General features: G+C 42.2%; 3 protein-coding genes across 3 annotated transcripts; 1 reads left to right on the forward strand and 2 right to left on the reverse strand.

The window, feature by feature from the left end:
* Positions 1–12,388: 12,388 nt before the first annotated feature.
* Positions 12,389–13,413, forward strand: urad (ureidoimidazoline (2-oxo-4-hydroxy-4-carboxy-5-) decarboxylase). Its single transcript, XM_077010745.1, has 2 exons — positions 12,389–12,682; positions 12,839–13,413. The coding sequence occupies exons 1-2, from the start codon at positions 12,508–12,510 to the stop codon at positions 13,186–13,188; spliced, it is 525 nt and encodes a 174-aa protein (XP_076866860.1). The 5' UTR covers positions 12,389–12,507; the 3' UTR covers positions 13,189–13,413.
* Positions 13,414–13,610: 197 nt separating this feature from the next.
* pdx1 (pancreatic and duodenal homeobox 1) lies at positions 13,611–16,661 on the reverse strand. Its single transcript, XM_077010746.1, has 2 exons — positions 16,209–16,661; positions 13,611–14,302 (listed from the first exon to the last, which is right to left on the reverse strand). Exons 1-2 carry the CDS (start codon positions 16,591–16,593, stop codon positions 13,974–13,976), a joined length of 714 nt encoding a protein of 237 aa, XP_076866861.1. The 5' UTR covers positions 16,594–16,661; the 3' UTR covers positions 13,611–13,973.
* Positions 16,662–19,046: 2,385 nt separating this feature from the next.
* LOC143518303 (uncharacterized) lies at positions 19,047–20,965 on the reverse strand. The gene is made up of 3 exons (XM_077010747.1): positions 20,829–20,965; positions 20,066–20,140; positions 19,047–19,952 (listed from the first exon to the last, which is right to left on the reverse strand). Exons 1-3 carry the CDS (start codon positions 20,858–20,860, stop codon positions 19,589–19,591), a joined length of 471 nt encoding a protein of 156 aa, XP_076866862.1. The 5' UTR covers positions 20,861–20,965; the 3' UTR covers positions 19,047–19,588.
* Positions 20,966–21,059: the final 94 nt, after the last annotated feature.

Genomic DNA, 21,059 nt, shown 5'->3' on the forward strand with positions numbered 1-21,059 from the left:
AACCTGAAAATGTATAGAGGTGCAATTTTGTACTGTTGTGTTTACACATCAGAGCACTTCTGTGGCTGATGACCCTGGTTTGTATTGGCGTCTGGCTTCACTTCTGTGGCCGATGACCCTGGATTGTGTTGGTGTCTGGCATCACCACCTGGGTTTGTACAACTCTGTGGACATCAATTCTTCGAGTAATTGCACATGCAATTCTTGAAAATATTGGATAATATGGTTGAGAAAAGTCCTCTCATCTTGGCAGCAATATAGACACACCATTAATTCACACTTACCCCCACTGTGATGAAGTGGTCTGTGAAACTGGCTCTCAGTCATCTGAAGGCAGTTCTTCCTTCATCTCTAGACCAGGCCGCAAGCCAAGCCCAGTGACCAAGGAATCAGCACCCCTCCCACCCCCCATGTCACAGGGTCTTGGACATTCTGATTTACAGACTCCAGTCACCGATATTGGGTCGTACATCCTCGCTCTGAGCTCTTCTACAGCAAACTGAAGGAGGACTGCCCTACAAACCTTTACCACTGCACCTTTGAGGTCATACTGACCAAATGTGTGGCAGTATGGTTTGGCAACTCCACTGTGGCTGACAGAAAAGTGTGAAAACCTCTCAGTGCATCATTGGTGCACAGCTCCAGTATATATATACTTGTGTATATATACACAAGTTAAACTAAAATTTGTGTTTCCAGGTGTAGAGTCCTAGAATGACCACTGCAATAGTTTAATTATGTGAAACATTATTGTGTAGAATGCCATGGACCCTAAGCAGATGACTGACCAGTGACACAGATCCATCATAATGCTCTACAATGGTCATCTTATCTGTGGTTAAGTGGTTACGTTATCTTCTGCATGAACACGAGTCTTAACACCAGTTTAATGTCATGAAGTTGGCATCTACTTGTAATTAGAAGATGTTGTCACCGCAAGATGCAAATGCTTGTATCCAGCATACATCTGAAGGAGAAGTTGATGAAATAGGGACGTTTGGTTTGCATGTTATACTGTATTTATGCCCCAGTAAAACAGGAAGTCGTGCATAACTATGTAAACGTTCATGAAGCCTCTTAAGTGATTATGCAAAATGGTATTTTGTTTGTAATTTTTGGAAGAGATTTCTTTAAATCAGATTTATTTACTGTAAGGCTGGACGCGTCTCAGATGTTCAGTGAAGATCAAGCTGACAAAAAACATAGCCTACAGTCTGCACTGCATTGTCAACATGGATGTCACGTGATAATCAAATGACAAGTGTGTCTTATTTGGCCTACTCATTTGTTATGTTTAAATATTCCATACAATCATTAGTAAACTTAACATGGTTATGCAATTACCTCGTTGTTAGAAAAAAATACATATATTGGCCGATAGGGGGTGCTATAATATCTGTCTCGTTACCCGATCCATTCATATTTAAACGTGTCACACTGCATATACCTGTCGGTGTAGTGGATCGTTATGTTATTCTTTTTCCATACATGTGTGAAAATATTACGACAAAATTAAAAATAAAATGAAATCACTTAATTTGAAATTTAATGTTTCATTCGAGCACGGGTCATATGTGACACAAATAAAATTAAAATTTAAAAAGGAGGATTGGCTGATTTTCTTTTTCATTTTCCACTTTTCTTTTTCATTTTCCACTTTTATTTTTCGTTTTCAACTTCACCAGCATGCAAATACATGTAAATTAACAGTAGGCGGAGCTACAACTACAGAACCTTCAGCGAAATCCAGAGAGGGCAGCACACGGCAACGTGCCTGACGTTTTACTAGAAACAGCAAATGAGATTATGAGGTTGGTGAATTCTCAGGACGAAGATTATGTATTGCTTAGATGTGAAGTAATCTTAGACAGATTTGGCGATATCCAAGCTTTCACCAGCATGCAGGTTAATACTGTTGTATGTCGGAATTTATGTGAAGTGGTAGAACGCTTAAGGTCTGGATCGGGGACCACGGAAAAGCGCCCAGTGCGAGTTCGGCCTCGGTTGGACGTTGCCGAAGAGACGACGCTGAAGTTGGTTACTTATTCGCAGTTTCAGATTCGTTTGGTCACTTATTCGCAGCTCCTTATTCGGCGGCTGAAGTTGGTTCCTTATTCAAAAAGGTTGTGTTCACGATGCGTGTTTGCTGCGCACTTTGTTTAAAATAGATAGATTAAACAAACGAGTGAGCATACATTAAGAGGTTATTGTTTCCCATACTGATTTTGTGAATGTAGAAAATATATTAAAATATAATGAAAGCATTCCTTTTGTAAAATGGTTTCTATTTCAAGTCATTACAATTGTATGCAATTTGTACATGATGATTGAATTCGTCAGCATTTCTAACGTAAGGAAACATTCTTAGATTTGAAAACTAAAAACACAGAAATGCTGTTCTAGAACACAAATGAATCGGAAGAAGAAATACCAGCACACAACATGGCATATTGAGCAGTGGGCATATAGGTGAATGCATATAAAGTAGCAGTTTCAGAGGCTTATTGAAGGCATTATTGATGGTGGACCAGAGAAATAACAAATGAATCATAAAGAACAGGTCGCTCCCTAAGAGAGGAACCTGATTTTAGGCTGACCCAACATAATTTTATACCTCAAATCTAACTGGAAACATGGCATATTGAGTAGTTAAGCGCCCAGGTAAAATGGTTCAGAGGTGCAAATTCAGAGGCTTGCTGTATGCCTATAAGGTGTCGGGCCAGACAAATAACACATGCATCATACATAACACGTTACTATCTGTAAGAGAAACCTGATTTTTATGCCTCAAATCTAACTGGAAACATGACACATGCAGTTGTGCGCACAGGTGAAATGGATCAGAGGGGCAATTTCAGAGGCTTCCTGTATACATTTAAGGCGCCGGGCCAGGCAAATAACATATGCATCATACATAACAGTATGGCCCGACATCACTTTAACCCTCAGATCTAACTGGCAATATGGCATATTGTGTAATTTTGCACAAAGGAAATGAAACAGTTCAATTGCAGATGCTTGCTGCTATATGCCTCTAATGTCTCAGGCCAGGCAAGTCATATGCATCATACTTAACATGTGCCTATCTATTGGATAAACTAGACTTCAGTTTGTATAATAGTATTACTAATGCAATTAAAATATTATATAATGTTAATAGTGCAATCTATTAATATTGTATTTAGAGAAATTTCAACTACATACTTGTAGGCCTTATTCATGTAGAGTCACACAAATGAATACTCAGACACAGAGACCAGGTTTTTCCCTAAATGAAAATCATCATAACTCCACCAAATTCAATTTCCATTGGTATATTCAATGCCTTCAGCTCTGGCCAGGAATAGCCCTCTCTTCTCAAGAATCAGATCTGTTTTAACTATCTTTGTAGGTCAAAGTACATTGTAAAATTTTTAAATCTAAAAGATTGTTTAGGTATTCTCTTTAATAAAGTTGTTTTAGACAGACAGGTGTATGTCAACCTTTTCTTATGCAGCATTGGGAAATAACTGCCTGGTGGTTATGCGTCTCTTTTTTTCTGGCCCTGTAAAATAAATAGAGCTAGTGAACCACTCCCATTTGCAGTGCCATGTATTTGTTTACTTCCATCAGCGTGTCACCTTGTGCTTTGTTTATGTTCTCCTTGTTGGCACTGCCCATTGGTAATGTTCTTCACTTGTCTGTTATCACTCTCTGTACATTTAGGTGTACTCCATTATCTCGTCTCTCCTTTGCTCTTTATTGTTTATGTCTTACTGGTTATTGCTGCTCTATGCTTTTGACTGTTTTTGTGGCATTCAGTGATCACTAAGTTTTCAAGTTTGCTCGTCACGTTGTGTTTTCGCTTGTTCTTTTCAACCATTTTAGTGTTTTTCCAAGTATGCCCAAAAATGCCTGTCCTCGCTGTCTTGCTGGGAAACTAAGGGCTTTAATTTTTGAATGGAAAACATATACTTTATTAACTAAACTGCAGTTATGTGTCCATAAAGGTCCAATATGTCACACAAAATATTTTAAAATACAATATTGCAAATAAATATAATAAAATGCATAATAAATGTGTACATCCCCTATATTCATGTCACTGGTGTTACCGTATGACAAAAGACTATTATTTTAATATACAAAGCCATGCTGATGACATCACAGGAAGTCATTTTGTTTCCTCTGTGAAGATGAATGAAAACAGACACATTGTAAGTTCAATGTCATTTTTCATTTTTTATAAATTTTATCATCTACCCTAAGATTTCCTTCGAAGCTTCAGTGCAAGTCACTGGTATGCCCTACTTTAATCTTTGGAAAATGAACATAGAATAATAAAAATGGATTCATTTATACATAATTCAGTGAGTAGTTCATTACTGTCAACATGTGGTTTGATTCCCCGTGGCAGCTATTTTGTAAAATAGGTTTGTTATGACAATTGTCACTGGTGTTACCGTCACTGGTGTTACAATCCTGATGGGTAACTAAAAAATATTATAATTCGTGATGTGCTAGTTGGGAGGTTCAAATCGCTGTTGTGAGTCCGGTTAGAACTCCAAAGAAAGGTTTTAGTCGCACTCCAGTGGGTTTAACTTGCGTTTGCTGTTTATTCTCACTTTAAGTGACATGTGTGGTTCTAGAACAGATAAATAAATAAATCAGTGTCTGAATAATGACAAATTAACTAACTAATGTAATATCACAATTACATTATAAAATGACTGCGATATTAACATTTTCTAAATACTCTGTCCCTAAACGGATGTAACACAAATTCCCCACAGGTAGCCCGCATTTAAATGTTCACATGAGCAGAACATAACATAAAGGGGAGTGAAAATATGTATATTCAGCGAAATAGACTATAATTTGAACTTTAACATTACCTACTTTCATATCCACGCACACAATCACGACGGGGTGGCAACGAACTGTAAACAGCAACAACAACTTAGAACTGTGATTCAGTGCAGCTCCTTTCTCATCTGCCTGCAGCTCACATGTGCTCTGCATGTGGCTCACATGTGCTTTAAGCTCCGCCCCTTAAAGGTCCAGTACAACAGTTTTCGGCAGCCTTTTAAACAGTCGCCCCCGTATTCACCTGTGAATACGAACAACTAAAAAGGCTGAATAAAAAGGGGTAATTAGTCTTCCTCAGGTAAGGCGGGTAAGCTGACAAGTCTTGCCACGGGTCGAATGTAGGTTCTTCCCTTTACTGACACTTCAGCTGATCTGATCCGTTTGTCTGGTCCAGCGAAAACTTAAAAGACTTTCCCTACAGGCCAAAGAGCTCGTGGAAGCTGATTATCCACAATCATGACCACATCTCCTACTTGTAGATTGGCGGATTCAGTTTTCCACTTCAGGCGGGCTTGGAGTCCTGGCACGTAGTGCTTCAGGAAAGTTCTCCAAAATTGGTCGGCCAGAATTTGACTGTGCCTCCACCTTCTTCGCCCGAGAATCTCTGAGTTGTCATAGACGACTTGCGGCAGCGAGGCATCCCGCCGCCCCATAAGGAGATAGTTAGGGGTTACTGGGTCAGGGTCTGCTACTTCAGATGAGGTGTAGCCCAGGGGTTTTGAATTGAGCATCCCCTCAATTTCAATAAGCACTGTGCGCAACACCTCTTCGGTGACGGTTTGGGATCCAATGATGACTTGAAGAGCAGTCTTCAGCGAACGAATTTCACGCTCCCAGCAACCTCCGAAGTGTGGGGATCCAGGAGGATTGAAGGCAAACTTGATTTGCTGGCAAGCCAGCTGCTCTTTGAGTTCAGGATGAAGTGTTTGAAATGCTTCCTGCAATTCACATTCTCCTCCTCGGAAGTTCGTCCCCTGGTCACAGAGAATCTCCTTAGGTTTCCCGCGCCTGGATATAAAACGTCTCAGAGCCATTAGAAATGCATCTGTGTCAATACTGGGAACTAAATCAAGGTGGACTGCTCTCGTAGTTAGACATTTAAACAATATCCCCCACCTTTTCTCGTTACTGCGTCGGATCTTGATGTTGTACGGCCCAAAACAATCCACACCAGTGGAATAGAATGCCGGCTTGAACAGATGCAGTCTGGCTGGAGGGAGGTCCGCCATTCTGGGTGGATTAGGGTGACCTTTCCACCTCTTGCACTCAACACAGGATTTCTGATGGCGACGTACGGCTTCACGTCCATGTAACACCCAATATCTCCTTCTGATCTCAGCAAACACTCTTTCTGGTCCAGGATGTTGGAGCCTCTCGTCATAATCCTGGATGATGAGTTGGGTCAGGGCATGTCTGGGGTCCAGAACAATGGGATGCACTTCATCCACAGTCATGTCAGGATTACGACGTAAACGGCCTCCCACTCTGATGAGCCCTATCTCCTCATCGAACTCAGGTGCAAGTAGGAGGAGACGACTAGACTTAGCAATGGGTTTACCTGCCTTTAACTGTGTGATTTCCTCTAGGAATGACTCTCTTTGGGCCTGTTGTAGAGCTTCTAGTTCGGCAGAAGCATAGGACTCAGCAGTGAGAGGGTCGTTAGGGTCGGCTGCCCCATGAAGTTGATTTGCGATGGCTTTTAAGAAGCTGTCCCAAGTCTGGTACTGATGTGGGTCTGGAACACTAGAGCTAGACATAGTTAAACAAACGACTTGTCGTTTCAGCTCACCTTCAGGATCACTCTGAGGTGGGGGTGGTAGATTGGGCCAGTCATTTGGAGTCAGTTTCAGGAATTCAGGTCCGTCTGTCCATCTACTGCCTTTGCTGATGTCTTGGATAGTGAGGCCACGAGTGATATCGTCCGCTGGGTTGTCTCGTGAGGGCACGTACCTCCATGTGGCCGCTTCGGTTAACTCTTGTATTTCCGCCACACGAGTACCCACGAAGACTTTGTATCTGCAGGAATCTGAACCCAACCAGGTTAGGACTGTGGCAGAGTCAGACCACAAGATGCAGTTGCGTATGGGAAGGGTTAACTCAGTGCTGATAACCTTGTAGAGCTGGGCGCCCGTTAAGGCAGCACACAACTCTAGCCGAGGAACAGATTGTTGCTTCTTTGGGGCAACACGAGACCGTGCTGCGAGGAAGGCAACCTCAACTTCTCCCCCTGGACTCTCTGTCCTTAGATAAGCTACTGATCCATATGCCTGTTCGGAGGCATCACAGAACACATGAATGTCTCTCCTACTGTTGGGTTGGTCCAGGCTGGGACTGGTGTAGCACCTAGGCAGTGTGATCTTGTGCAACTGTGCCAGCTCTGCTTCCCATGCATGCCACTTTTGTAATAGCTCCTCAGGGAGTTGTGGGTCATCCCAATCCCTTCTCTTTTCCCACAGGTGGCGTACAATAACCTTGGCTCGGGTGGTATAAGGCGCTATGTAGCCAAGAGGGTCATACTGACTGGCTAAAACTCTATAAATATTCCTCATAGTAGTCATTGAGCAATTGATGTGTCTGTGTTTGTAAGTAAGGGTGTCAGACTTACAGTTCCACTGTAGTCCAAGAGCTGGTTCTTGGATGTCAGACTGATCTTGGTTTAGCCACAACTCACAGCTGGATGACTTGAGGTCCGAAGGGAGATGCTGAATGATATCTGGTTTATTACTTGCCCACTGCCTCAGCTCAAATCCTCCTTCGGCTAAAAGTGAGTGCAGTTTGTCTATAAGTGTCTTGGCAGCTGCTGGGCATGTGAGACTCTGTAAACAGTTGTCCACGTAGAAAGATTTGTTAATGGCAACATGTATGTCTTCTTCCGGTTGGCTGTGGTCTGTGACATGTTTCTGCAATGCGAATGTTGCGCAACAGGGGCTACAAGTAATTCCGAAGGGAAGTACCTGCCACTCGTATACCTCAGGAGGGTTGTCTCGCTTCATGTCTCGCCATACAAACCGCAACAGGGGTCGATCTGCAGGTAGGAGCCTCACCTGATGAAACATGCCACGGATATCGCTGCTGAAGGCCACAGAATGTTCTCTGAAACGCAATAACACCGCTTGCAAGGCAGGGCCCAGAGTGGGACCTGGTAAGAGGAGCTGGTTCAGGTTGTTGCCTTGGTATTGGAATGAGCAGTTGTACACTACACGGTTCTTCCCATTATGTTGAACCATGTGGTGGGGTATGTACCAAGCTTCAGCACTAGTCTCCAGATGGTGGTCTGCCAACTTCACTACATAGCCAGCTTCAACTAGCTTGTCGATCTCCTGCTGATAAGCAGCAGCCTTTTCTGGTGATTTGGTTAGGCGCTTCTCTGTGCTTCTCAGGAGTGGCAACACTGATTCTGGAGTAGCTTTCAGGAGAGGTGCGTTCTTGATTCAAAGGAGGGGTGTGGCGTAACGCTCAACGCCATTGACATTAACTCTCACTGTTTGTTCTTGCAGGAGCCTAACTGCCTCTTGGTCTTGTCGTGACCTAACCGCTAACTTCTCACTGCGATAGGGGAGCACATCCATCTGCCATAGCTTCTCTACACATGAGAACAGCTCTGTGGGTGATGGTGTAGATGTAAAGAGGCAGTGACTTACATTAGTGGAGGATTCAATGGCTTGAGCTGGTCCCTGTAGCGTCCATCCAAGGAGCGTCTTCACAGCTGCTGGTCCTCCAGGTGGTCCTAATCTGACTGGCTCTATAGGTGTAATGAGGTGTGTATAGTCGGCGCCGATCAGTAACATGGGATGAACTCTGTTTAGAGGAGGGAGGGGCAAGCCTGACAGATGTCTATATTTCTGCTGGAGTGAGACAACTGGATGGGAATGTTCAGCTAAACTCAATTGCTCGGCTGTGAAGGCACTCTGAATATTGTACATCTTGTCAGGATTGGCTGCTGGGGAAATTGTGAAAGACACGGCGGCTCCTTGGAGCTTCTCCACTTCTTGTCTGACTGTACGAAGAGCTAACACCTCTTTACTTCCTCTAAGGCCCAACAGTTTAGCGGCTGGCTGGAGCAGAATAGTCCTCTCAGATCCGTCGTCTAAGACTGCATATGTCTCAAGGGACTTGTCACCATTCCTCAGGAGTACCTTACTGATCTTCAGTAGCACCTTGCAGTTGTAGGCTGGACGGTTAACGTACATAACTTTGTTGGCAGTGTTAACAAGGCAGTTTTCTGCTGAAGATGTAGGTGATGTTTGTTCCTCGTCTGGCCTCTCGTTCACCTCGTGCAGCACAAGCAGATGTCTTCTGCCACAGGTCTTACAGGGAGCTTTGAGTGTACACTTTGCAGCTTGGTGATTACGTCCGCAACGCCAACACTTATTGGTTACTTTGATCCATGTCACCCTTTGTTCTTTGCTCAGGCTCTTAAAGTTGGAACAGTTGTTCAGGAAATGCTTGTCATTGTCACAATAAGGACAATAGGCTGTTACCTTTCCTACTCCCTTTGACTTGTTGGAAGGATGTACAGGTATGCCTGGTGTTGCTACACTCTCTGATCCTGAGACCTTCTCAGTACCCAGGAGTATAGTAGCAGTCTTATTAGAATGTTTAGGAGTGCGCTTGGTATCAGGCTTCTTGGTGAACGACTCCTCTCTTCTGGGGGGCTTCATGTGGTCTTCCTGCACTTCCAGCTCGTATTCTAGCCACTCAGCAAAATCAACGAGGGTGGGAATGGCCACTCTTAGAGGATGGATATATCTCTTAAAGCTAGTGTTGAGGTCATAGGGAAGTTTACTTAAGAGCCTTGAAACGTGAGAGCCGCAACTTAACTCTACTTGCCCTCTTTGTCCCAGTTGTTCTAACATGCCTACCATTGATCGCACGTTGAGGGCAAACAGACGGAAGCTCTTAACATCGCTGCTGCGTATATTTGGACTATCCATTAACTCTGCGATCCGTTGCACTGCAAGCTTGTGAGGCTGTCCATACATCTTAGTGAGAGCCATCATTGTATCCGTGTAAGGTTGCCTTGAGTTGCAGTAGGAGTCAGCTACAAGTGAAGCTTCTTCACATTGGAGGTGATCTGTCAGGATTTGGTACTTGTATCTTTCAGTGCCATTGACTGGTAACAGATTATCCAAAGCAATCTTCATGCGTGCAAACTCTCTGGGGTCTGGTGATGTAAGGCTGGGTATGGTGGGTTTAGGCCCCCTGTATGTAGTCTCTCTCAGTGGTTCATCTAGGCAGGGTGGTTGGAAAAATGAAGAATCTCCACCTGGAAAGAAAGGTGCACTCTGCTGGGGTGTAGCTGTATAGTTATAGGGCAGACCTCTTGATGGTTGGGTAACTCGAAGTTGAGTTAAGTCTTGTAACAGATTTCCTTGGTTGCTGAGTGTTGGATATTGTTGCTGCTGGTAGAGTCCATAACCACCACTGTACACACTTTGAGGTGGAGGAGGCAGGAATTGAGAGTGATGGGCTGCTGGCTGGGGCTGTAAAGCAACCATCAGGTTTTGGAACTGTTTACGGAGTTCAGCATTTTCTTGACGGATCTCTCTGAGAGCAGCACTGACTTCAGAAACGTGGTGGGTTTGCTGCTCTCCGGTGATTAGTCCCCTAGATTGGCTAAACTCAGATTCTTGCTCCTCACTCTCCCCCAGGCTCATCGAGCTCTGACTGATTGGTGGTGATGGAGATCTTGTAGCTGGAGGCTCTGACCTTATTCGATCCATAGATGCTCCCTTTTCATTTATAAATGGTGAACGAAATTGACTCTGAGCTCCAGGTCCACTGAGGTCATAATGTGATAGGTAGGAAGGTACTGATAGATTTCGTTTGGGTCGAGCATCTGCTACTGCTGACTCTTGATTCTGCATCTTTAAACAGCAATTTGCTTATCCGGCTCAAAGGACCATTAAAAAATATTATAATTCGTGATGTGCTAGTTGGGAGGTTCAAATCGCTGTTGTGAGTCCGGTTAGAACTCCAAAGAAAGGTTTAGTCGCACTCCAGTGGGTTTAACTTGCGTTTGCTGTTTATTCTCACTTTAAGTGACATGTGTGGTTCTAGAACAGATAAATAAATAAATCAGTGTCTGAATAATGACAAATTAACTAACTAAAGTAATATCACAATTACATTATAAAATGACTGCGATATTAACATTTTCTAAATACTCTGTCCCTAAACGGATATAACACAAATTCCCCACAGGTAGCCCGCATTTAAATGTTCACATGAGCAGAACATAGCATAAAGGGGAGTGAAAATAGGTATATTCAGCGAAATAGACTATAATTTGAACTTTAACATTACCTACTTTCATATCCACGCACACAATCACGACGGGGTGGCAACGAACTGTAAACAGCGACAACAACTTAGAACTGTGATTCAGTGCAGCTCCTTTCTCATCTGCCTGCAGCTCACATGTGCTCTGCATGTGGCTCACATGTGCTTTAAGCTCCGCCCCTTAAAGGTCCAGTACAACAGTTTTCGGCAGCCTTTTTAACAGTAACGGTACATGACATCTTCAAATAAATGTACAAAAAAGGCAAAAAGCCATTTAGGTGTAGGCCTACCTTATGTATGTTCTTATAGCCAATTAGTACAGTAATAATGTAGTATAATTTAAAATCCTAAAAAAAGAAATTTATGTAGGAAAAATTTCCACCTGGAAATTTCACTGGAACTTTCATGCAAAGTGTACAAAACAGGTTTGTCTGACCTGCCATGAATCTGGCCTGCCATCAGTGTGCACTTACATATTGCCAGTTAGATGTTTTGGGCCAGGCTAAAATCAGGTTTGTCGTACAGACAGGCACCTGTTATGTATGATTCATATGAGTTTTGCCTGGCCTGACATCTTAGAGGCATACAGCAAGCCTCTCAATTTCACCTCCTGAATCATGTGACCTGGGCGCAACAATATACAATATGCCATATTGCCAGTTAAATCTGAGGGCTACAGTGATGCCAGGCTCAAACCAGGTTTCTCTTACACATAGGAACCTGTACCTGTCTAAGATTACTTCACATCTAAGCAATACATGATCTTCGTCCTGGGAATTCGCCAACCTCATAATCTCATTTGCCGTTTCTAGTAAATCAGCCATGTTGCTGTGTGCTGCCCTCTCTGGATTTCGCGGGAGGTTCTGTAGTTGTAGCTCCGCCTACTGTTAATTTACATGTATTTGCATGCTGGTGAAGTTGAAAACGAAAAATAAAAGTGGAAATGAAAAAGAAAAGTGGAAAATGAAAAAGAAAATCAGCCAATCCTCCTTTTTTAATTTTATTTTTGTCACGTGACCCGTGCTCGAGTGAAACATTAAATTTCAAATTAAGTGATTTCATTTTATTTTTAATTTTGTCATAATATTTTCACACATGTATGGAAAAAGAAATGGCAAAACGGTATTTTCATTTTCATTTTAGTGTTTTCATTTCAGTTTTATTATTGGCAGGATTTACCTCCCATAAATGGGGCGGGGGGTTGCCTTCCAATGAGAATATATCGTGACAAAGTTATATCTCGCATGAGACTGTTTTAGTGGTCGTGACACATGGACTCAGGGGAAAGTCTCTGCAGTGATATTTACACATGAGTGCGCCTCTGCGGTTAGTAACCTCGGGGTGAGTATCCTGGCGTCAACAATACAGGACGACACCATGGATATAAGTGATGTAAACGCGCTCTCATACGAGGAGTTTGTGGAAATATTTGGTAATGTGGTTGAGAAATGCCCCATTATCTCGGCGGCAATATGGACACAACGTCCATTCTCAAGCCTTGCTGAAATGGAGGCTCAAATATCAGAATTTATCGACAGTCTGCCCCAATCAGGTAAGAATATAACCAATGGACTACATCAAAAATATTGAAAACGTATGCTTCCTACAGAATTGCAAAAAACCATTCGACAGAGGGTTTTTTGTACAGTTTAAGCTACTAGAATGAGCCACCTGTTGAATATCTAATTGTTGGGATAAATGCGCGTAGGTCAAGAGGGCATTCTGAGGTGTCATCCCGACCTGGCTGGCCGGGACCTCAGGAGTGGGACGCTGACTAGAGACTCACAAGAGGAGCAGAGTGAAGCCGGCATGAACACTTTGGACCCGTTAGAAGTGTCGCGACTGGGCCGACTCAACTCTGCGTATAAGGAGCGTTTTGGGTTCCCGTTTGTCATCTGCGCGCGGATGAATAATAAAGCTGCAATCATGCGTGAACTGGTCGAGCGGCTGGGAAACGAGCGCACGGCGGAGAGCAAACGGGCCATCGAAGAAGTGAAGAAGATTTGTCACTTGAGACTAGGCAACATTGTGCTTTCTGAGCTTCCCAACAAGCTATGAGCGTGTGTGAACTAAATCGTTTTCAAAAGCTTTTAACTTGCTCCGGCGTGGTAGCCTGTCCAATATCTGATTATAGTAGACAAATAAAACTCATTAGGTGTACAAACTTTCATAAGAAGATGCAATGAAATAGTAAATTTATGTTTGAAAATCTGCTTAACTCTTTGGTAGGCTATAAAGAAATATTTTTTGTCTATCGTTTATATGCCTAATTAAAAGCTTTGCTGCTTGACCTGATTAAAATATCACAAAACAATTGGATGATTCACTTATTTATTTTGCGAATTCAGTTTTTGCCTGCAACAAATGAAAACTGCATGTGAACGTCTACACTTAACGATGCATTTTTACCCTTAAAATCTACACTAGAATGGTAAAGTATATATGGAAATTTGCGAATAGGTTCACTGACATTACTCAAACATTTATGCCTGTGGTGTTTAAGGTCTGTTACAGTAATGACCCATGAGTGAAACTCGTTTTACTTTTTGTCCCATACATTTTGTTGCAGAGATAGAAAAGAAAGTGCTGCATTATAGTTACACTACATGTCACTTACACAAATCCATGTGTTAACTTCCAAGGTTCTGCTTGAACACTTTAGGCCAAATAATGCTGCCCTCTATTGACTAAAGTGTAGCTTTGTCACAGCATTTGCACTGGTTATGTCACTCTGTACAGGCGCAAAAGGCGACCCTAGCTTACTCCGTGTTCGTCAGTCATAAGGCCGCAGCACATATGATGCTGTCAACGATACATCGAGTGTATCATTGGATTTTGAGTGTTTAAGAAGGATCTCGTGGAGCTGAAGGCATATGAGTCCCTTGCGCACACGTTTCGTCCTTGAGGTCACCAGAGGTAATAGATGAGTCTTGCTCTGGGTCTACCCCTCTGGTTCGTCTCTTATCCTCTTCCTTCTTCCACTTCATGCGACGATTCTGGAACCAGATCTTGATGTGTCTCTCGGTGAGGCTGAGGGTGAGCGCTAGTTCCACGCGCCGTGGACGCGAGATGTATTTATTGAAAAGGAATTCCTTTTCCAGCTCGAGCAGCTGCGCGCGGGTGTAAGCCGTCCGCGTGCGCTTGTTCTCCTCGGCCTCGACCATGTACGGACCTGCCAAGCCAGTTAAGGAGAAAATAATAAAGAATTTTAAAAACAAACCAGTAAAGCCCGTGAAGTCTGAAGGACTCCCGCTTTTTACCTGATACCTTTTCTAACACAGTTTCTAAGATTTGTTTTTAACCGATTAATTGAATTCAGTGTTTTTGTGAAAGAAATACAACAGTTCACAAGGACCAAAGTCAGAGCCGTGTATTTAATATTTAACAGTATGACTTTTCAAAGAGCGTCTGTTACACATTGGAAGCCATTCCTAAGTCGATGTAATTTATCATTTTATCGTAAAATATTTGGGAGGCGTGAGGCTAATTCTCACTAGTATGCCTATGTCTAAAAGGCTGAATATTTTAAACTGGAACTTTTTAAAAATAGGTCGATTTCGGAATAGGTTTCACTAATCTGGTCAAGTCACGTAAACAGTATGCACACCGTTAATTTTCGTTTCTTTATGTAATATTGAGAGCAGCAAAGACCTAAGAACTTTAAAAAATGACATCTAAAGTAGATTTCTGTAGATATCTAAACTACGGTGAAATGTGAAAGATAGTCTCATACCATTCTGGGATTTCCATTGTCATTTTGGTTTGTCCTATTTTGACTTGTTCGGCTAACGAGATAAATTATAGATTACTAAAAAGAGACGAGAACACTCTTCTGAATCTATTCAACGTTCAGTAATAGACAACACTGTACAGACTACAGTATGAGAAGTCTTGATAGACTATAGGAGTATCCCCTTGGATTTCTGAAAGGCCTTTTTAATATGACAGCACAACCAGGGCTTTCCTGAACCCTTCGGATAACTCAGGCTACTAAATGTATTTGCAGTGCCTATGTAATCAAGGGAAAGTGAAATATCAGCACTTAAAATAATGCTAAATTTCAAATAATTTCAATAAATTCCAACAACTGTTTGCTGGTTTAATTTTTGCAAGCTGTAATCTTATAGTGAACTCAATAAAACTTTAAAAGTAAATTCAGACAAAAGTCCTTTGTTGTTTAAATAACGTATATATAGGATAAGTCCACTTAACAAATCATCGGAAGGGTTATGACAGCAAAATCATATATATGTCAACGTAAATATGCTATAACATGATATTACATATTATGAAATAAAAAATTGCATCGAATTTACAACTAAAATCTATTAGTCTTCAATATAATCTGCATAGTTAGGCTCGTAGCATCATTTGGCAGTATGAGTCAAGGTTCATACTTATACCCACATACAATAGCCTAATATCAAACAAACTTTGCTATAGTACAACGAAGAGCTCCAAAGTTCTGTCTGTCCCTCATCAGTTTTCCCGGTTATAACATCCGCAAAAACTCGGAAGGAGAATCGACAGATCACACGAGAACCCACAAACGAAACGGGAAAAAAACGTGAGCGAAAAATGTATTCTCGTAATTAAATTCTATATAACCTACTATGTGTGATCACGCCAAGATGAAGTTTAGGAATACAATTTCTTTGGTTTATAAACGAATGTCTTCGACTGATGCATTTCTAAAGTTAGTTGATGTCTAAAGTTAGTGTTTGTTATTTTTACTTATAAGAAAAAATAGGACGTTAGAGTTTTTATTTTTCATGAGCCACCATAATAAGAAAACGAAACACTTTATATTGAAAACTAATAGTTTTGATCCCAGTTCTCAGTGAAATAACCAGAGCCATTCTCTAAGAAATACTACTTTAACAAATACTACTTTAACAAAAAACAACTTTCTTAAAGAAGAATTCGTCTCAGAGAACAGAATTCTTAGAGGTGAACTAAATCAAACGTAATTGATTCCTTTGACCTTAGGCGTGTAGTGATTATAGGTCAACCACATGTAAGATTAAAAAGTCCCACTGCTAATGAGCACAGACGAATGGCCAGAGTGCACACATTACCTGTCCACTGTCCTTTCCACGCGTGTGTGTGAGATTTTGTCGATTTCATCCAAGGGAAGGGTAGCTGGCACCTATTCCGATCTGTGTACACGTCAAGTGAGTCTCCGCACGCGCCAAATGACTGTAGGGGCAGTTGCTGGGCTTGTGGATGGTGCAGGTGAGACATTGCGAGATCTTCTCTGACGGGCATATAAGACGCAATGTCTGGAAGGTTGCGCTGGTCCTGGGCGCCCAAGGAAGGTGAAGCGTAAACGGAATGAGCCTGTCTACCCATGTAAAGACACGGTGGAGGGCTTTGGCTGTAGTCCTCGTTATGGGACCTCTGGTAGACACAAGAGTCCTTGTAAAGGTGGCCGGATGAGTAGTAATTCTCTTCCCGATTCATTCCTGCCACAGTCCGGGGATAGTGCCCTATGTAGTTGCACACGTGCCTATGCCCTGCTCCTGCGTAGGGTCTCTGCACTACCTGTGTTCCCAACGTCTGGCGCCGCTTTAGGCCTTCATAGGTGTGTCACCGGTACCATGTGACCCGGCTTCACCTAGCCCATTGGTGTCAGTGTTTACACAAAGCCGCGACAACTCGCAGCATTTTTTTTGCGTGTCTCCTTCAGTCTGCCCCGCGGTTCGCCAATAATTGAACAGCACCGGCCATGTTCAAATCAATGGCTTTAACAAACATTTTTGTTTGCCCATGACTATCAAGGCTACACCTGCAGTCGTCTCGTGATACAGGTGAGCGAGAGGACGCCTCCCACATATACGGTCGGGGACTAAGGTCTCGCGCACCCTAACATTATTGATTGATTGGACTACTGTACTACTGTAGGCTACGTCAATTCACGCATGCGTGTACTGTGATTGAAGTAAATATGCTGCAGAAATCAACATTATCGTTCAATGTAGGCCTATATTGTTGAGATGATTGTCTTATCAAGACGCGGCGGATAAGGGAAACAAATCAGTTTGTTACAGATGTGCAGCAATAGTAAAAGTTTGCAAGCTAAGAAATAAAATCGGTAAGGTTTTAAAAAAATAACCTCCAGACCTCCTGTTTTGCGCGCGCACAGCAACGCTTGAGATGTCCAAAATGTACACATCAGATGGTCCATTTAACTCAGTCTCGTGTAGGGCCTGTTATGGACACTGGCAACAATCACCAGAACACATTTACCTTCCTACGTCTTTACCCCAGTCCCTGAGAGTTTACCTGCCATTAGGCACACCTGCACTCGGTCCATTAAACTAAAGCCCTCGTAGTTTAAATAAAACCAAGATGTTCGGTGTAAACCAATTATCGTGGAGTGCGAAAGAGAAGAGGGAGTTTGAGATACGCATGAGACGAACGCATTCAACACTGTCCGTAGGCTGAGCCATCATTTTCCAGACCGCTCAGGATGTTGGATGCGACAAACCGCCGGTGGGAGAAAATGTAATTAAATTAAACCCCAAAATATGAACTAACGAACCTGAATGTACATTATAACAAATGAAAATCATTTTAAATTCACCTTTTAAAATGTACCTGCCTCTCAAATAGGCCTACGCGAGGCCATCTGTGATACAATGCTATGTTTGCATGGACCTCTTCAAAAGCAATATGGTACTTTTTTCTCATATCTAAATGGGGCTCTCATGCTTGACCATAAAGTTCGAGTAAACCCATTCCTCTCACACTAGTCCATGTAACGACTCTTAATGGTGTTTATATATGACTTTCGTTTGAAAGGGAAGGAAACAGTTATCCGTGCCGATTACCACAATGCTGGATACGCACAATGAGGTTTATGAAGCGTGAGTGAAGAGACGCGGTTTGATGGTATATCCATGGAAGTTATGAGAGGTGTAATGGTCTTAAGTGATATATAATGCAGCTTTGCCCAGCCAGTAAGGAAACGGAATTTAAAGCACTGACCATCTTATCAGTACATGAACTTGGGAGGCAATTAAAATGCGTTTCGGGACCAAAAAGTATATGTCAACTTTAAAGATACACAAATTAGAATGTTACTTTCACATCGGATTTGTGGAAAATAAAGACATGAACGTTTAATGATTGTGCTCTCAATGATTGTGCGTTTAACGTTTGTGCTCTCATGATTTATGCGCGCTCCCCTTAATCCAGAATGAATTAGCCTGAGGATCCTCAAAGCAATTAGTTAGCACTATCATATTGCTTAATAATGAGGAGATCGCAGCTATACACTGAACATATTGCTTTACTTAGGCCATTAAAGGTCTGAGGAACGTTGTATGTGCAAAACGTTTCTCGTGTAATGCACTGACGAATAATCTGAGGTTCTCAAAATTTCAGTGCAAAACTTACTCCTTCGCTGGCTAATTACACGAATTAAAACCTTCATTCAGTTTTGTGGTTCATCTGAGAGTGGAGGGAGCGTATCACACGGAAACCTTTTAGCCTGCTTTTAAGACAAGATCTCTTGTCTGCTAGACTGACGAGAACGTACGTACTCCGTGTCAGAGGCGATAAAAGATGCTTACCTTGTGGCGACAACGAAAGCCTGGGCAAACAATGTCATACAGAGAGTAACGTAAAAGGAATGATAATGACATTTAAATTGAATTCAACGTTGTCCATGGAAGGGACGTAACAGTGTAATAAATCACATCATTTGACATAGCAACATTTGTAAGGACAGAACAAATAAAAAACAAACTTAATGGAGAGCTTACCCTGGCAAGCCATTTGGTAGTGAAATGTATTATTTTAAAACATTTTATTTTCCGGACTCTTTAGTTAACGATTATTGTTTTCAAATGACTATTTGAAAGAAAGCTGAGCATATTGGGAGTAATATGGTACTTACTATAACATTAGAATAAGTATTGAAATATATCCTTTATTTACACTATATTCAGCAAACATGTTTACAAGAGAATGTCACAGAGAGGGGGAGAAAACAAATATATGTACACTACTTCATCCAACTGACTTAAATTCTAGTGTACACATGGCCTAAGGCCACTTCAGTCAGTCCACAAAAGACCTGCAGGTCTCTAAAGTGTATATCCTTCAGTCTGCTCAGGAGTACAGTACAACATTCAGAGTAACAGCTGGTTTTCAATGCATCACAAACACTTCATGTATGTTTCAGTGGATGACTGGCAAAGCCTAACAAATCATGCATGACAAGTCAAACCAACAAAAATCCAACAGAAAACATAAAAGCAATTAGACTGTCATGTTACTGAGAAAGTAACTGTCTCTGTTACTGAGACTTTTTAAAAACCTTAAATTAGATAACCTATCTGACAGAAAAAGCACCGATCTAGATTGATGACAACTTGCACCCTTGTGTACTTTTTTTATCAAATTACTGTTTAACAAAAAATATTAAACACAATAATCAAAAAGTGGTGCATTATTTTTGGATCCTGTCACTAAATGTTTTAACTGCTGACCGGTCTCGGACAGGTGAGCGGGAGCGTGTCCGTTTTGACTGGTTGGAGTAATTAGGGGACTGGCCTCTGTATGACAGCGTACTACTGGAGGTGGTGCGGTGCCTTGAACACTGAGAAGGAGTGTGTTCTCTTCTGCGTTCCCTGTCTTTTCTATGGCTGTGATTTTTGTGTTCAGCGCTCTGTGTCTCTCCAGAGCGGTCACGCTGCCCCTCCTCTCCTGTTCTTCTTGTAGTTGCCTGGCTCTCAGAACGACGGTCAAGAGCAGACGAGCGAAGGGTGTTCAGCAGGAAACGCTTGTTGGTGCTTCGCAGAGGACACTTCATCCTAGAAGACAACGAGAGGGCATGATAGCATGTATCTAGCCATTGGATAAGAAAAGCAAAACCAGTATTGCTCATATAAAATAGTTGTTGGGATAACTGATTATTCTGCTATACCATCCTGTTGGGCCCATGGTCTCAGCACGCACTCGAGCTCTGTTAGCTTCTTTGAGAAGCTCCTCCACTGCGCGTCTGTAAAGGAAGACACAATACAGTTTTAAGTTTTCGTACAATGACAAGAACTAAATTTACATGCGTCTCCAAGCATGGCCGAATCCAGAGGCTGAGTCATCGTCTTTTTTACCAGCATCACCAACTGTCCATCAGCTGCTCTTTGACCATTGTTCACTAACAGGAGTGACTGCTGGAGTGACTGCTGACTCGGCATGAGGTGCGCGCGCTTGTAAACGCGCACGCGCAATTTCGCCAGCTTGACAGACATGTAATCTAATATACATACAATCTAATATACATATAATCTAATGCGCACCTTCGCGTCTCCTTGTGATCACGCATTTAATGCCCAACATTTAAAGGAAATGGCGCCTTTGGGACATACACTGGCCAGATTAATGCCTCATTATTCATCACACCAATAAATGTCAAACCACGTCAACACAACAGCAGAGCCATCTAGCAGTTGTATAGTTAGTTATTACACACTGAAGCCATTACCCATAAAATATAAAGTTACAATAAGATGGGGCGCAAGATTTATTGCTATGTAATAAGTTGCTAATGCTAGCTTGCTAGCTAACCCAAAACTACAAATGTGAAGTACATCTGCTAAACCGTGTGTAACTAATTAGCTTAAATCACAAGTGAAGGTCCCAGTTAAAACGAGCTGTAACACGCAGCGATGTCTCTTAGGATCACCCACCTCTCCAGCTCACTATCATTATCTAGATCCATTTTGCAGATATGATGGACTACACTAACATTTGACAGCCATTCAATTTGTGTTTATAGACCAGCACAGTGTTTTTGGTTGCGAGGACCCAAATAGGACCGCACTGCACTATATTAGTGCCTGTCCTTATCTTCACGAAGATTGAAAAATATCGGAATGTCCCTTAGCTTAATAATAGCGGTGGCGACACACAATTGGACA

Source organism: Brachyhypopomus gauderio, chromosome 7 (genome assembly GCF_052324685.1).
Source record: "Brachyhypopomus gauderio isolate BG-103 chromosome 7, BGAUD_0.2, whole genome shotgun sequence".
Classification (NCBI taxonomy): Eukaryota; Metazoa; Chordata; class Actinopteri; order Gymnotiformes; family Hypopomidae; genus Brachyhypopomus; species Brachyhypopomus gauderio.